The sequence below is a fragment of the Nerophis lumbriciformis genome, linkage group LG01 (genome assembly GCF_033978685.3).
Source record: "Nerophis lumbriciformis linkage group LG01, RoL_Nlum_v2.1, whole genome shotgun sequence".
Lineage (NCBI taxonomy): Eukaryota > Metazoa > Chordata > Actinopteri > Syngnathiformes > Syngnathidae > Nerophis > Nerophis lumbriciformis.
Genome location: NC_084548.2, coordinates 2,983,188 through 3,001,426, shown reverse-complemented (window position 1 = coordinate 3,001,426; position 18,239 = coordinate 2,983,188). Strand labels below are relative to the sequence as shown.

The window sequence follows — 18,239 nt, the reverse complement described above, 5'->3', positions numbered from 1 at the left end:
TGGTTTTAAGTGCCTCCTGTCTGCTTCCTGAGTGGAGCCATGGAAATGAACTTGAAGCCAGCCTGGAAGTCGGGCCCCGTCGTTCCTTGTTAGGCCTGACAGTTTGACTGAAGGCTGAGATGGGAATGAAGAGAGAGTGGCATTTCAACAAGAAGCCCCCGTGGCCAAAAGCTCTCAAAACGGTTAAAGAAGTTCATTTGTCGGAAGCCGACTTCCTGCTGACGGATGACTGATAGCCGGGCTTCGTCGCTTTGAGGCGTTTAGGCTTCTTTTTGGCCAGGTTAGAACTCAAAGTATGTGAAACGACAAAGTAATGCATGCAAATAAATATATGGAAGGTCGGAGAGACATGAAACAAAAACCTCTATGTAGGTCTGACTTAGACCTACATTTCATAATAGTACATTATTGGGCTAAAATCAACAGGAAGTTGGCAATTCCCCCTTCAAGACAAAAAAGTACTAAAAACAGTCACTTTTGCCTCTTTGAGCTGTACTTTGACCCCCTTAACATGCTTCAAAACTCACCAAACTGAACGCACACATTAGGACTGGCAACAATTGTGATCTAATAAAAAAACCTAACCCCCAAATATCAAAATTGTGCTCTAGCGCAATTTTTTAATAAAACGTACAAAAAACTGCTCCTCGGATGAAAAAACTGACAAAACTGCCCATAACTCCCACTAGGAAGGTTGGAGAGACATGAAACAAAATCTCTATGTAGGTCTGACTTGGACCTACATTTCATAATTGTACATTCTTGGGCTAAAATCAACAGGAAGTTGGCAATTCCCCCTTCAAGACAAAAAAGTACTAAAAACAGTCACTTTTGCCTCTTTGAGCTGTAATTTGACCCCCTTAACATGCTTCAAAACTCACCAAACTGAACGCACACATCAAGACTGGCAAAAAATGTGATCTAATGAAAAATACTAACCCCAAATCTCAAAATTGTGCTCTAGCGCAATTTTTTAATAAAACACACGAAAAACTGCTCCTCGGATGAAAAAACTGACAAAACTGCCTGTAACTCCCACTGGGAAGGTCGGAGAGACATGAAACAAAAACCTCTATGTAGGTCTGACTTAGACCTACATTTCATATTGGTACATTATTGGGCTAAAATCAACAGGAAGTTGGAAATTCCCCCTTCAAGACAAAAAAGTACTAAAAACAGTCACTTTTGCCTCTTTGAGCTGTAATTTGACCCCCTTAACATGCTTCAAAACTCACCAAACTGAACGCACACATCAGGACTGGCAAAACTTGTGATCTAATAAAAAAACCTAACCCCAAATCTCAAAATTGTGCTTTAGCGCAATTTGTTAATAAAACGCACAAAAAACTGCTCCTCGGATGAAAAAACTGACACAACTGCCTGTAACTCCCACTAGGAAGGTCGGAGAGACATGAAACAAAAACCTCTATGTAGGTCTGACTTAGACCTACATTTAATAATGTACATTCTTGGGCTAAAATCAACAGGAAGTTGGCAATTCCCCCTTCAAGACAAAAAAGTACTAAAAACAGTCACTTTTGCCTCTTTGAGCTGTAATTTGACCCCCTTAACATGCTTCAAAACTCACCAAACTGAACGCACACATCAGGACTGGCAAAAATTGTCATCTAATAAAAAAAAACCTAACCCCAAATCTCAAAATTGTGCTCTAGCGCAATTTGTTAATAAAACGCACAAAAAACTGCTCCTCGGATGAAAAAACTGACAAAACTGCCTGTAACTCCCACTAGGAAGGTCGGAGAGACATGAAACAAAAACCTCTATGTAGGTCTGACTTAGACCTACATTTCATAATGTACATTCTTGGGCTAAAATCAACAGGAAGTTGGCAATTCCCCCTTCAAGACAAAAAAGTACTAAAAACAGTAACTTTTGCCTCTTTGAGCTGTAATTTGACGCCCTTAACATGCTTCAAAACTCACCAAACTGAACGCACACATCAGGACTGGCAAAAATTGTGATCTAATAAAAAAAACCTAACCCCAAATCTCAAAATTGTGCACTAGAGCAATTTTTTAATAAAACGCACAAAAAACTGCTCCTCGGATGAAAAAACTGACAAAACTGCCTGTAACTCCCACTGGGAAGGTCGGAGAGACATGAAACAAAAACCTTTATGTAGGCCTGACTTAGACCTACATTTCATAATAGTACATTTTTGGGCTAAAATCAACAGGAAGTTGGCAATTCCCCCTTCAAGACAAAAAAGTACTAAAAACAGTCACTTTTGCCTCTTTGAGCTGTAATTTGACCCCCTTAACATGCTTCAAAACTCACCAAACTGAACACACACATCAGGACTGGCAAAAATTGTGATCTAATAAAAAAAACCTAACCCCAAATATCAAAATTGTGCTCTAGCGCAATTTTTTAATAAAACGCACAAAAAACTGTTCCTCGGATGAAAAAACTGACAAAACTGCCTGTAACTCCCACTGGGAAGGTCGGAGAGACATGAAACAAAAACCTCTATGTAGGTCTGACTTAGACCTACATTTCATAATAGTACATTCTTGGGCTAAAATCAACAGGAAGTTGGCAATTCCCCCTTCAAGACAAAAAAGTACTAAAAACAGTCACCTTTGCCTCTTTGAGCTGTAATTTGACCCCCTTAACATGCTTCAAAACTCACCGAACTGAACGCACACATCAGGACTGGCAAAAATTGTGATCTAATAAAAAAAACCTAACCCCTAATCTCAAAAATGTGCTCTAGCGCAATTTGTTAATAAAACGCACAAAAAACTGCTCCTCGGATGAAAAAACTGACAAAACTGCCTGTAACTCCCACTAGGAAGATCGGAGAGACATGAAACAAAAACCTCTATGTAGGTCTGACTTAGACCTACATTTCATATTGTAGATTCTTCGGCTAAAATCGACAGGAAGTTGGCAATTCCCCCTTCAAGACAAAAAAGTACAAAAAACAGTCACTTTTGCCTCTTTGAGCTGTAATTTGACCCCCTTAACATGCTTCAAAATTCACCAAACTGAACGCACACATCAGGACTGGCAAAAATTGTGATCTAATGAAAAAAACTAACCCCAAACCCCAAATTGTGCTCTAGCGCAATTTTTTAATAAAACGCACAAAAAACTGCTCCTCGGATGAAAAAACTGACAAAACTGCCTGTAACTCCCACTAGGAAGGTCGGAGAGACATGAAACAAAAACCTCTATGTAGGTCTCACTTAGACCTACATTTCATAATAGTACATTCTTGGGCTAGAATCAATAGGAAGTTGGCAATTCCCCCTTCAATACAAAAAAGTACTAAAAACAGTCACTTTTGCCTCTTTGAGCTGTAATTTGACCCCCTTAACATGCTTCAAAATTCACCAAACTGAACGCACACATCAGGACTGGCAAAAATTGTGATCTAATGAAAAAAACTAACCCCAAACCCCAAATTGTGCTCTAGCGCAATTTTTTAATAAAACGCACAAAAAACTGCTCCTCGGATGAAAAAACTGACAAAACTGCCTGTAACTCCCACTAGGAAGGTCGGAGAGACATGAAACAAAAACCTCTATGTAGGTCTCACTTAGACCTACATTTCATAATAGTACATTCTTGGGCTAGAATCAATAGGAAGTTGGCAATTCCCCCTTCAATACAAAAAAGTACTAAAAACAGTCACTTTTGCCTCTTTGAGCTGTAATTTGACCCCCTTAACATGCTTCAAAACTCACCAAACTGAACGCACACATCAGGACTGGCAAAAATTGCGATCTAATAAAAAAACCTAACCCCAAATCTCAAAATTGTGCTCTAGCGCAATTTGTTAATAAAACGCACAAAAAACTGCTCCTCGGATGAAAAAACTGACAAAACTGCCTGTAACTCCCACTAGGAAGGTCGGAGAGACATGAAACAAAAACCTCTATGTAGGTCTGACTTAGACCTACATTTCATAACAGTACATTCTTGGGCTAAAATCAACAGGAAGTTGGAAATTCCCCCTTCAAGACAAAAAAGTACTAAAAACAGTCACTTTTGCCTCTTTGAGCTGTAATTTGACCCCCTTAACATGCTTCAAAACTCACCAAACTGAACGCACACATCAGGACTGGCAAAAATTGTGATCTAATGAAAAAAACTAACCCCAAACCCCAAATTGTGCTCTAGCACAATTTTTTAATAAAACGCACAAAAAACTGCTCCTCGGATGAAAAAACTGACAAAACTGCCTGTAACTCCCACTAGGAAGGTCGGAGAGACATGAAACAAAAACCTCTATGTAGGTCTCACTTAGACCTACATTTCATAATAGTACATTCTTGGGCTAGAATCAATAGGAAGTTGGCAATTCCCCCTTCAAGACAAAAAAGTACTAAAAACAGTCACTTTTGCCTCTTTGAGCTGTAATTTGACCCCCTTAACATGCTTCAAAACTCAGCAAACTGAACGCACACATCAGGACTGGCAAAAAATTGTGATGTAATAAAAAACCTAACCCCAAATCTCAAAATTGTGCTCTAGCGCAATTTTTTAATAAAACGCACAAAAAACTGCTCCTCGGATGAAAAAACTGACAAAACTGCCTGTAACTCCCACTGGGAAGGTCGAAGAGACATGAAACAAAAACCTCTATGTAGGTCAGACTTAGACCTACATTTCATAATAGTACATTCTTGGGCTAAAATCAACAGGAAGTTGGCAATTCCCCCTTCAAGACAAAAAAGTACTAAAAACAGTCACTTTTGCCTCTTTGAGCTGTAATTTGACCCCCTTAACATGCTTCAAAACTCACCAAACTGAACGCACACACCAGGACTGGCAAAAATTGTGATATAATAAAAAAACCTAACCCCAAATCTCAAAATCGTGCTCTAGCGCAATTTTTTAATAAAACGCACAAAAAACTGCTCCTCGGATGAAAAAACTGACAAAACTGCCTGTAACTCCCACTAGGAAGGTCGGAGAGACATGAAACAAAAACCTCTATGTAGGTCTGACTTAGACCTACATTTCATAATGTACATTCTTGGGCTAAAATCAACAGGAAGTTGGCAATTCCCCCTTCAAGACAAAAAAGTACTAAAAACAGTCACTTTTGCCTCTTTGAGCTGTAATTTGACCCCCTTAACATGCTTCAAAACTCACCAAACTGAACGCACACATCAGGACTGGCAAACATTGTGATGTAATAAAAAAACCTAACCCCAAATCTCAAAACTGTGCTCTAGCGCAATTTTTTAATAAAACGCACAAAAAACTGCTCCTCGGATGAAAAAACTGACAAAACTGCCTTTAACTCCCACTAGAAAGGTCGGAGAGACATGAAACAAAAACCTCTATGTAGGTCAGACTTAGACCTACATTTCATAATAGTACATTCTTGGGCTAAAATCAACAGGAAGTTGGCAATTCCCCCTTCAAGAAAAAAAAGTACTAAAAACAGCCACTTTTGCCTCTTTGAGCTGTAATTTGACCCCCTTAACATGCTTCAAAACTCACCAAACTGAACACACACATCAGGACTGGCAAAAATTGTGATCTAATGAAAAAACCTAACCCCAAATCTCAAAATTGTGCTCTAGCGCAATTTTTTAATAAAACGCACAAAAAACTGCCCCTCGGATGAAAAAACTGACAAAACTGCCTGTAACTCCCACTGGGAAGATCAAAGAGACATGAAACAAAAACATCTATGTAGGTCTGACTTAGACCTACATTTCATAATAGTACATTCTTGGGCTAAAATCAACAGGAAGTTGGCAATTCCCCCTTCAAGACAAAAAAGTACTAAAAACAGTCACTTTTGCCTCTTTGAGCTGTAATTTGACCCCCTTAACATGCTTCAAAACTCACCAAACTGAACGCACACATCAGGACTGGCAAAAATTGTGATCTAATGAAAAAACCTAACCCCAAATCTCAAAATTGTGCTCTAGCGCAATTGTTTAATAAAACGCACAAAAAACTGCTCCTCGGATGAAAAAACTGACAAAACTGCCTGTAACTCCCACTAGGAAGGTCGGAGAGACATGAAACAAAAACCTCTATGTAGGTCTGACTTAGACCTACATCTCATATATATTACGTTCTTGGGCTAAAATCAACAGGAAGTTGTCAATTCCCCCTTCAAGACAAAAACGTACTAAAAACAGTCACTTTTGCCTCTTTGAGCTGTAATTTGACCTTCTTAACATGCTTCAAAACTCACCAAACTGAACGCACACATCAGGACTGGCAAAAATTGTGATCTAATAAAAAAACCTAACCCCAAATCTCAAAATTGTGCTCTAGCGCAATTTTTAAATAAAACGCACAAAAAACTGCCCCTCGGATGAAAAAACTGACAAAACTGCCTGTAACTCCCACTGGAAAGGTCGGAGAGACATGAAACAAAAACCTCTATGTAGGTCTGACTTAGACCTACATTTCATAATAGTACATTCTTGGGTTAAAATCAACAGGAAGTTGGCAATTCCCCCTTCAAGACAAAAAAGTACTAAAAACAGTCACTTTTGCCTCTTTGAGCTGTAATTTGACCCCCTTAACATGCTTCAAAACTCACCAAACTGAACGCACACATCAGGACTGGCAAAAATTGTGATCTAATAAAAAAACCTAACCCCAAATCTCAAAATTGTGCTCTAGCGCAATTTTTAAATAAAACGCACAAAAAACTGCCCCTCGGATGAAAAAACTGACAAAACTGCCTGTAACTCCCACTGGAAAGGTCGGAGAGACATGAAACAAAAACCTCTATGTAGGTCTGACTTAGACCTACATTTCATAATAGTACATTCTTGGGTTAAAATCAACAGGAAGTTGGCAATTCCCCCTTCAAGACAAAAAAGTACTAAAAACAGTCACTTTTGCCTCTTTGAGCTGTAATTTGACCCCCTTAACATGCTTCAAAACTCACCAAACTGAACGCACACATCAGGACTGGCAAAAATTGTGATCTAATAAAAAAACCTAACCCCAAATCTCAAAATTGTGCTCTAGCGCAATTTTTTAATAAAACGCACAAAAAACTGCTCCTCGGATGAAAAAACTGACAAAACTGCCTGTAACTCCCACTGGGAAGGTCGGAGAGACATGAAACAAAAAACCTATATGTAGGTCTCACTTAGACCTAAATTTCATAAATTGACAACCCCCAGCAAAAATCAACAGGAAGTTTACTATTCCCCCTTCAAAACAACATTTTTGTAAAAACCGGTCACCTTTCTTCAAAATCTATCTCCTCTGAGCGCGTTTGTCGTTTCGGCTTCAAACTAACACAGGAGAGAGATTAAACCCTTGTGTATAAAATAACAGAACAGCGTTTTAATACCTGCTCCGGTTTTGATTTTATGACCCTTCAAAGACCCGCTGCGCTGATGCTGCTGCGCTGCTGTTTTTTTAAGATAGCTGCTTAAAAGCAGGAAGCACCAGCGTGCCCACACAATGCAGACAAGGTAGGTACACTAGACAAAAGTATTGGGACACTTAGGACTACCACCGGACAAAAGTATTGGGACACTTGGGACTACAACTTGACAAAAGTATTGGGAAACTTGGGACTAAAACTTGACAAAAGTTTTGGGCCACTTGGGACTAAAACTTGACAAAAGTATTGGGACACTTGACTACAACTTGACATAAATATTGGGACACTTCGGATTACCACTGGGCAAAAGTATTGGGCCACTTAGGACTAATTCTTGACAAAAGTATTGGGCCACTTGGGACTAAAACTTGACAAAAGTATTGGGACACATAGAACTACCACTGGACAAAAGTATTGGGACACTTAGGACTAAAACTGGACAAATGTTTTGGGACACTTAGGACTAAAACTGGACAAAAGTATTGGGACACTTAGGACGACAACTGGACAAAAGTATTGGGACACTTGGGACTACAACTTGACAAAAGTATTGAGAAACTTGGGACTAAAACTTGACAAAAGTTTTGGGCCACTTGGGACTAAAACTTGACAAAAGTACTGGGACACTTGACTACAACTTGACATAAATATTGGGACACATCTGATTACCACTGGGCAAAAGTATTGGGACACTTAGGACTAAAACTGGACAAATGTTTTGTGACACTTTGGACTAAAACTGGACAAAAGTATTGGGACACTTAGGACGACAACTGGACAAAAGTATTGGGACACTTGGGACTAAAACTGGACAAATGTTTTGTGACACTTAGGACTAAAACTGGACAAAAGTATTGGGACACTTAGGACAACAACTGGACAAAAGTATTGGGACACTCTGGACTACAACTTGACAAAAGTATTGAGAAACTTGGGACTAAAACTTGACCAAAGTATTGGGACACATAGAACTACCACTGGACAAAAGTATTGGGACACTTGGGACTACAACTTGACAAAAGTATTGGGAAACTTGGGACTAAAACTTGACAAAAGTTTTGGGCCACTTGGGACTAAAACTTGACAAAAGTATTGGGACACTTGGGACTAAAACTTGACAAAAGTTTTGGGCCACTTGGGACTACAACTTGACATAAATATTGGGACACTTCGGATTACCACTGGGCAAAAGTATTGGGACACTTAGGACTAAAACTGGACAAATGTTTTGTGACACTTAGGACTAAAACTGGACAAAAGTATTGGGACACTTAGGACGACAACTGGACAAAAGTATTGGGACACTTGGGACTACAACTTGACAAAAGTTTTGGGCCACTTGGGACTAAAACTTGACAAAAGTATTGGGACACTTGACTACAACTTGACATAAATATTGGGACACATCGGATTACCACTGGGCAAAAGTATTGGGACACTTAGGACTAAAACTTGACAAAAGTATTGGGCCACTTGGGACTAAAACTTGACAAAAGTATTGGGACACATAGAACTACCACTGGACAAAAGTATTGGGACACTTAGGACTAAAACTGGACAAATGTTTTGGGACACTTAGGACTAAAACTGGACAAAAGTATTGGGACACTTGGGACTACAACTTGACAAAAGTATTGGGAAACTTGGGACTAAAACTTGACAAAAGTTTTGGGCCACTTGGGACTAAAACTTGACAAAAGTATTGGGACACTTGACTACAACTTGACATAAATATTGGGACACTTCGGATTACCACTGGGCAAAAGTATTGGGACACTTAGGACTAAAACCTGACAAAAGTATTGGGCCACTTGGGACTAAAACTTGACAAAAGTATTGGGACACATAGAACTACCACTGGACAAAAGTATTGGGACACTTAGGACTAAAACTGGACAAATGTTTTGGGACACTTAGGACTAAAACTGGACAAAAGTATTGGGACACTTAGGACGACAACTGGACAAAAGTATTGGGACACAGAACTACCACTGGACAAAAGTATTGGGACACTTAGGACGACAACTGGACAAAAGTATTGGGACACTTGGGACTACAACTTGACAAAAGTATTGGGAAACTTGGGACTAAAACTTGACAAAAGTTTTGGGCCACTTGGGACTAACACTTGACAAAAGTATTGGGACACTTGACTACAACTTGACATAAATATTGGGACACTTCGGATTACCACTGGGCAAAAGTATTGGGACACTTAGGACTAAAACTGGACAAAAGTATTGGGACACTTAGGACTAGCACCTGCCAAATGTGCGGGCCCGACCAATGCTGCTTGCAGCTTTAATTTACACATTGTTCCTGTTTCAAGAGAAGCGTTTAGTGGTACCTCAGCCCCAGCTGACAGTAGGAAGGAGATTCATTAGGCCCCATTCGTTGCGCTTTACCTGACACATAAAACGTGACAAATTCGGGGGGGTGCACTAGCCACGTCAGATGGCAGTAGGGTGTAGAATATCTTAAAATGTCTTTTTGTGGAAATTCCAACTTCGACCACAACGTCAGTATAAGGAGAAGCGCTTTACCTGACACATAAAACGTGACAAATTAGATGGCAGTAGGATCATATTAGTACATTGTTTGATTTCTTTGCTTAATCCATTCCATAATTGAATTCCACATACTGATATAATGCAAAATAAAACTTCTGAAGTCATCAACGTATTGAATTGATATTTTACACTGAAATCAGCCTCATTTGACTTGCCAGCGTCACTCACCTTTAAAAACATGTCAAAGGAGTGAAATATGAACACGCTCCCTGAAAGAAAATGAATGTTTCACAGCGACAAGGTCGTATTATTGAGTCATTCACGTCCCTCGCCGTTTGACGTGTAGCGAGATGAAAAGACATTCAGTATTTCCACGAAGATCACAATGTCAACAAAGCAATGTTTTTGACATTTTGCAGGGGGAGTCATCAAAAGTAATACCTGCGTTGCAAGGATGTGGTTCTGCTTTTGAAGGCCAGTTTTGGCACACAGTGGAGATACTTGTTATGAAAGGAGCGTTTTAAAACATGTTTTTTTTGGTTGTTACATACTCAAGAAGAATAACTTAAAAACATACCGCTTTTAACTTTCACATTTTGTAAGACTTATTCTTGCTTTCTGTATGCATTGTTTTTAACTGCATTTGTTCTGTTTCCTTTGCTTTTTTATGGTTTCATTTTTATAATCTAAATTTTTTACTTTTCACCTACACTTTAAACCCTGCAACTTAATAAAACGGTGCGGCTAATTTATGGATTTTTCTCCTCTTATGGCCATAATGCAAACATTCGATAGGCCGATTTTTGCCAAAAAATTGGTGCAATTTTTGTTAAATCATGAATAGCGTCACCAATGAAACTTGAAATGTTCCCAATTTACAATATGTCTATAGGCAGAAAGTAGACCTATCCGACGGTATAACATATGTGGGGGTTTGTTGGCTGGTTCGTCGCGTATTAGACCAAAGTGCCATACCTAATCAATTGGCCCATTTATTTATTTATTCGTGAATAGCGTTTCCATGGTAGCACAAAATGTTCCCATTTTAAAATATGTCCATAGGCAGAAAGTAGACCTATCCGACGGTATAACATACGTGGGGTTTCGTTGGCTGGTTCGCCGCGTATTAGACCAAAGCGTCGCACCTAATCAATTGGCCCATTTTTTTTATTTATTCGTGAATAGCGTTGCCATTGAAACTTGAAATGTTCCCAATTTAAAATACGTCCATAGGCAGAAATTAGACCTATCCGACGGTATAACATACGTGGGGGTTCATTGGCTGGTTCGTCGCGTATTAGACCAAAGCGCCATCCCTAATCAATTGGCCCATTTTTGCCAAAAAAATAATAAAAAATTGGCGCAATTTTTGTTAAATCATGGATAGCGTCGCCATTGAAACTTGAAATGTTCCCAATTTAAAATACGTCCATAGGCAGAAAGTAGACCTATCCGACGGTATAACATATGTGGAGATTCGTTGGCTGGTGTGTCGCGTATTAGACCAAAGGGCCGTACCCAACCAATTGGCCTATTTTTTATTTATTCGTGAATAGCGTTGCCATGGTAACACGAAATGTTACCACTTTAAAACACGTCCATAGGCAGAGCGTAGACTTATCCGACGGTATATCATACGTGGGGGTTCGTTGGCTGGTTCGCCGCGTATTAGACCAAAGCGTCGCACCTAATCAATTGGCCCATTTTTTTATTTATTCGTGAATAGCGTTGCCATGGTAACACAAAATGTTCCCAATTTAAAATACGTCCATAGGCAGAGCGTAGACTTATCCGACGGTATATCATATGTGGGGGTTCGTTGGCTGGTTCGTCGCGTATTAGACCAAAGCGCCGTACCTAATCAATTGGCCCATTTTTTTGATTTATTCCTGAATAGTGTTGCCATGGTAACACGTAATGTTCCCAATTTAAAATACGTCCATAGGCAGAGCGTAGACTTATCCGACGGTACATCATACGTGGGGGTTCGTTGGCTGGTTTGTTGCGTATTAGACCAAAGCGCCATACCTAATCAATTGGCCCATTTTTGAAATGTATTCCTGATTAGCGTTGCAATGGTAACACAAAATGTTCCCAATTTAAAATACGTCCATAGGCAGAACATAGACTTATCCGACGGTATATCATACGTGGGGGTTCGTTGGCTGGCTAGTCGCGTATTAGACCAAAGTTTCGTACCTAATCAATTGGCCCATTTTATTAATTTATTCCTGAATAGCGTTGCCATGGTGACACGGAATGTTCCCAATTTAAAATACGTCCATAGGCAGAACATAGACTTATCCGACGGTATATCATACGTGGGGGTTCGTTGGCTGGTTAGTCGCATATTAGACCAAAGTTTCGTACCTAATCAATTGGCCCATTTTATTAATTTATTCCTGAATAGCGTTGCCATGGTAACACGAAATGTTCCCAATTTAAAATACGTCCATAGGCAGAAAGTAGCCCTATCCGACGGTATAACATACGTGGGGGTTCGTCGCGTAATCGACCAAAGTGCCGTACCCAATCAATTGGCCTATTTTTTTTATTTATTCGTGAATAGCGTTGCCATGGTAACACGAAATGTTCCCAATTTAAAATACGTCCATAGGCAGAAAGTAGATCTATCCGACGGTGAAACATATGTGGGGGTTCGTTAGCTGGTTCGTCGCGTATTAGACCAAAGCCCCGTACCTAATCAATTGGCCCATTTATTTATTTATTCGTGAATAGTGTTGCCATGGTAACACAAAATGTTCCCAATTTAAAATACGTCCATAGGCAGAAAGTAGACCTATCCGACGGTATAACATACGTGGGGGTTCGTTGGCTGGTTTATCGCGTATTAGACCGAAGTGTCGCACCTAATCAATTGGCCCATTTTTTAAATTTATTCCTGAATAGCGTTGCCATGGTAACACGAAATGTTCCCAATTTAAAATACGTCCATAGGCAGAACGCAGACTTATCCAACGGTATATCATACGTGGGGATTCGTTGGCTGGTTCGTCGTGTATTAGACCAAAGCGCCATACCTAATCAATTGGCCCATTTTTAAATTTATTCGTGAATAGCGTTGCAATGGTAACACAAAATGTTCCCAATTTAAAATACGTCCATAGGCAGAAAGTACACCTATCCGACGGTATATCATACGTGGGTGTTCGTTGGCTGGTTCGTCGGGTATTAGACCAAAGTGTTGTACCTAATCAATTGGCCCATTTTATTAATTTATTCCTGAATAGCGTTGCCATGGTAACACGAAATGTTTCCAATTTAAAATAGGTCCATAAGCGAAAAGTAGACCTATCAGACGGTATAACATATGTGGGGGTTCGTTGGCTGGTTCGTCGCGTATTAGACCAAAGCGCCGTACCTAATCAATTGGCCCATTTTTTAATTTATTCGTGAATAGCGTTGCCATGGTAACATGAAATGTTCCCAATTTAAAATACGTCCATAGGCAGAAAGTAGACCTATCCGACGGTATAACATACGTGGGGTCCGTCGTGTATTAGACCAAAGCGCCATACCTAATCAATTGGCCCATTTTTTTATTTATTCGTGAATAGCATTGCCATGGTTACACAAAATGATCCCAATTTAAAATACGTCCATAGGCAGAACATAGACTTATCCGATGGTATAACATACGTGGGGGTTCGTTGGCTGGTTTATCGCGTATTAGACCAAAGTGTCGCACCTAATCAATTGGCCCATTTTTTAAATTTATTCCTGAATAGCGTTGCCATGGTAACACGAAATGTTCCCAATTTAAAATACGTCCATAGGCAGAGCGTAGACTTATCCGACGGTACATCATACGTGGGGGTTCGTTGGCTGGTTCGTCGCGTATTAGACCAAAGTGCCGCACCTAATCAATTGGCCCATTTTTTTTTTTTATTCCTGAATAGTGTTGCCATGGTAATACGAAATATTCCCAATTTAAAATATGTCCATAGGCAGAAAGTAGCCCTATCCGACGGTATAACATATGTGGGGGTTCGTTGGCTGGTTCGTCGCGTATTAGACCAAAGCGCCATACCTAATCAATTGGCCCATTTTTTTATTTATTCGTGAATAGCATTGCCATGGTTACACAAAATGTTCCCAATTTAAAATACGTCCATAGGCAGAAAATAGACCTAACCGACGGTATAACATACGTGGGGGTTCGTTGGCTGGTTCGTCGCGTATTAGACCAAAGTGCCGTCCCTAATCAATTGGCCCATTTTTTTATTCATTTGTGAATAGCATTGCTATGATAACACAAAATGTTCACAATTTAGAATACGTCCATGGGCAGAAAGTAGACCTAACCGACGGTATAACATACGTGGGGGTTCGTTGGCTGGTTCGTCGCGTATTAGACCAAAACGCCGTACCTAATCAATTGGCCCTTTTATTTATTTATTCGTGAATAGCGTTGCCATGGTAACACGAAATGTTCCCAATTTAGATTCCCACCATCGCCGCAAAGGAGACCTTTCTGATGGTACAACATATGTGGGGGGTTCTTTGGCCAATTTACTGGCATTGAAGCAGGCCCATAATAACTAGAGCCCTGAAAGATGTCCCCCATGTTACTGCACAGCTCTGAGGGCTGTGGCTGGAGCTGATGTGTGTGTGTGTGTGTGTGTGTGTGTGTGTGTGTGTGTGTGTGGTGCTTACTATGATCTTCTGGCACTGGATGCTGCTGCTGTTGAACCTCAGGGCCGGGACGCTGAGCGTGTTGCCTTGGATGTGAAACATGCACTCGTAGTTCCTCTGTCCGGATTGCGGCTGAGGCAGGTTCTGAGCCAGCAGCGTGATTGGCCTCATAACTCCGGCGGGGATATAGATCTGAGTGGAGGGCAGGATTTGAGGACACTCCTGCAGATAAGGAAATTAAGAGCAGAGAGGTTGAGATGTGACCGGAAAAGCAAGAAGGGGGATAAGATGCGCCGGGAGGAATGGTCGCTATAGTGACTTTGGAATACAGACGGCTTGTTGAACAGGATTTGCAAATCATTGTATTCGGTTTTTATTTACCATTTACTAGAGATGCGCGGATAGGCAATTATTTCATCCGCAACCGCATCAGAAAGTCGTCAACCATCCGCCATCCACCCGAACTAACATTTAATCAAAACCGCATCCGCCCGCACCCGCCCGTTGTTATATATCTAATATAGACAATGCAAGGCATTAGTGAGGTTATAAAGCTTTTGCCTGTTAAAGAAAGGAGACTGATCCAATGCAGCAGAGACATTCAATGCGTGCCACGCTGTCACGGCCCGGGCGCACACCGGTGCGCAATCATATGGGAGCCGCGCTGAGCGCACCTCCAAGCACGTGGAGATGCGATATCCCTCGCACCAGAGGCTTCAGCGCGCACCGCGGCGGCCATCCTACTCGTCGCGGCCTAGCCCTCGCGGCTCTCGCTCCCGGCGACGGCCGGGTATGGGCCCGACGCTCCAGCGCCATCCATTTTCAGGGCTAGTTGATTCGACAGGTGGGTTGTTACACACTCCTTAGCGGGTTCCGACTTCCATGGCCACCGTCCTGCTGTCTATATCAACCAGGGTGAGCCCCACCCCTTTCGTGAGCGCACTGCGCGCAGAGTGACCCCTGTTACGAGCCCCCGGCTACGGGGGTGGCTACGGGGGTGGCGGGCAGGTAAGCTGCGCGGGCGGAGCGCGCGGAGTGACCCCTGTTACGAGCCCCCGGCTACGGGGGTGGCGGGCAGGAAAGCTGCGCGGGCGGAATGGCGGAGTGACCCCTGTTCAACCGCCCGACCCGACCCGCGGATAAAATCAATTTTTTTTTTATTTCAACCGCCCGACCCGACCCGCGGATAAAATCAATTTTTTGTTTTTTTTCAACCGCCCGATCCGCGGATAATCCGCGGATCGGGCGGTTGTGTCCGCAAACCGCGCATCTCTACCATTTACACAACGTGCCAACTTCACTGCTTTTGTAGAATTTGATACATTTTTGAGCAAAATACCTATATTTAAGATGTTGGCAGATAGATCTAGTATGCTTATGAATAATACTGCAAAGTTTTTGTTAATCAAACCCATCAAACTGTATGTACGAATATATGAATGCATAAAAGCACATTTTGAGTGAGGAAATTTGCAAAAAAATACTCTTCTCAAGGATGGGGACACTTTGTCAACAATGGTACTGCATCAGAAAGTGACATCAGTATGTAAAGGATATCACCACATGGGCTCAGGAACACTTCAGAAAACCACTGTCAGTAACTACAGTTGGTCGCTACATCTGTAAGTGCAAGTTAAAACTCTACTATGCAAAGCCAAAGCCATTTATCAACAACACCCAGAAATGCAAACAGAAAAATCAGTCTCCGGAATTTGCAAAATACTCTCATTAAGCACTCGCCAACAAAATAAATGTCCTAATTACTAAATCTAACACAATTATGACTTGATGAAACACAATTTAATTTATTTTTCATAGATCTTGTAATGTTAATGTTTTTTTTGCTCCCCCTACTAAACAAATGCTTGAGGAAATTGTTTAAGAACAATATTTCTCAACCAGCTATTGCAAGGAATTTAGGGATTTCACCATCTACGGTCCGTAATATCATCAAAAGGTTCAGAGAATCTGGAGAAATCACTGCACGTAAGCCATGGTATTACGGACCTTCCATCCCTCAGGTGGTTTTGCATCAAAAAGCGCCATCAGTGTGTAAAGGATATCACCACATGGGCTCAGGAACACTTCAGAAAAACCACTGTCAGTAACTACAGTCGGTCGCTACATCTGTAAGTGCAAGTTAAAACTCTACTACGCAAAGCCAAAGCCATTTATCAACAACACCCAGAAATGCAAACAGAAAAATCGGTCTCCGGAATTTGCAAAATACTCTCATTAAGCATTCGCCAACAAAATAAATGTCCCAATTACTAAATCTAACACAATTATGACTTGACAAAACACAATTACATGTTTTTTTCATAGATCTTGTAATGTTAATGCTTTTTTTTCTCCCCCTACTAAACAAATGCCTGAGCAAATTGTCCAACAGTTTAAGAACAACGTTTCTCAACCAGCTATTGCAAGGAATTTAGGGATTTCACCATCTACAGTCCGTAACATCATCAAAAGCTACAGAGAATCTGGAGAAATCACTGCACGTAAGCCATGATATTACGGACCTTCCACCCCTCAGGCGGTACTGCATCAAAAAGCGACATCAGTGTGTAAAGGATATCACCACATGGGCTCAAGAACACTTCAGAAAAACCACTGTCAGTAACTACAGTCGGTCGCTACATCTGTAAGTGCAAGTTAAAACTCTACTATGCAAAGCCAAAGACATTTATCAACAACACCCAGAAATGCAAACAGAAAAATCAGTCTCCGGAATTTGCAAAATACTCTTATTGAGCACTCGCCAACAAAATAAATGTCCCAATTACTAAATCTAACCCAATTATGACTTGACAAAACACAATTAAATGCATTTTTCATAGATAAATGTTAATACTTTTTTTCTCCTAAACAAATGCCTGAGCAAATTGTCCAACAGTTTAAGAACAACATTTCTCAACCAGCTATTGCAAGGAATTTAGGGATTTCACCATCTACGCTCCGTAATATCATCAAGAGGTACAGAGAATCTGGAGAAATCACTGCACGTAAGCCATGATATTACGCACCTTCCATCCCTCAGGCGGTACTGCATCAAAAAGCGACATCAGTGTGTAAAGGATATCACCACATGGGCTCGGGAACACTTCAGAAAGCCACTGTCAGTAACTACAGTCGGTCGCTACATCTGTAAGTGCAAGTTAAAACTCTACTGCGCAAAGCCAAAGCCATTTATCAACAACACCCAGAAATGCAAACAGAAAAATCAGTCTCCGGAATTTGCAAAATACTCTCATTAAGCACTCGCCAACAAAATAAATGTCCCAAATACTAAATCTAACACAATTATGACTTGACAAAACACAATTAAATGTTTTTTTCATAGATCTTTTTTCTCCCCCTACTAAACAAATGCCTGAGCAAATTTTCCAACAGTTTAAGAACAACATTTCTCAACCAGCTATTGCAAGGAATTTAGGGATTCCCCCATCTACGCTCCGTAATATCATCAAAAGGTACAGAGAATCTGGAGAAATCACTGCACGTAAGCCATGATATTACGGACCTTCCATCCCTTAGGCGGTTTTGCATCAAAAAGCGACATCAGTGTGTAAAGGATATCACCACATGGGCTCAGGAACACTTCAGAAAACCCACTGTCAGTAACTAGTCGGTCGCTACATCTGTAAGTGCAAGTTAAAACTCTACTACGCAAAGTCAAAGCCATTTATCAACAACACCCAGAAATGCAAACAGAAAAATCAGTC

General features: G+C 40.8%; 1 protein-coding gene across 2 annotated transcripts in view; it reads right to left on the bottom strand.

Annotated features, from left to right (window-relative positions):
- The window catches only part of LOC133615286 (plexin-A1-like), an 811,576-nt gene that overhangs the window by 240,047 nt on the left and 553,290 nt on the right, over positions 1 to 18,239 (bottom strand). For both annotated transcript variants that reach the window (XM_061973784.2, XM_061973792.2), the window contains exon 10: positions 14,536 to 14,736. In XM_061973784.2, the coding sequence (XP_061829768.2) occupies positions 14,536 to 14,736 (201 nt within the window). The remainder of the gene's footprint in view (positions 1 to 14,535; positions 14,737 to 18,239) is intronic.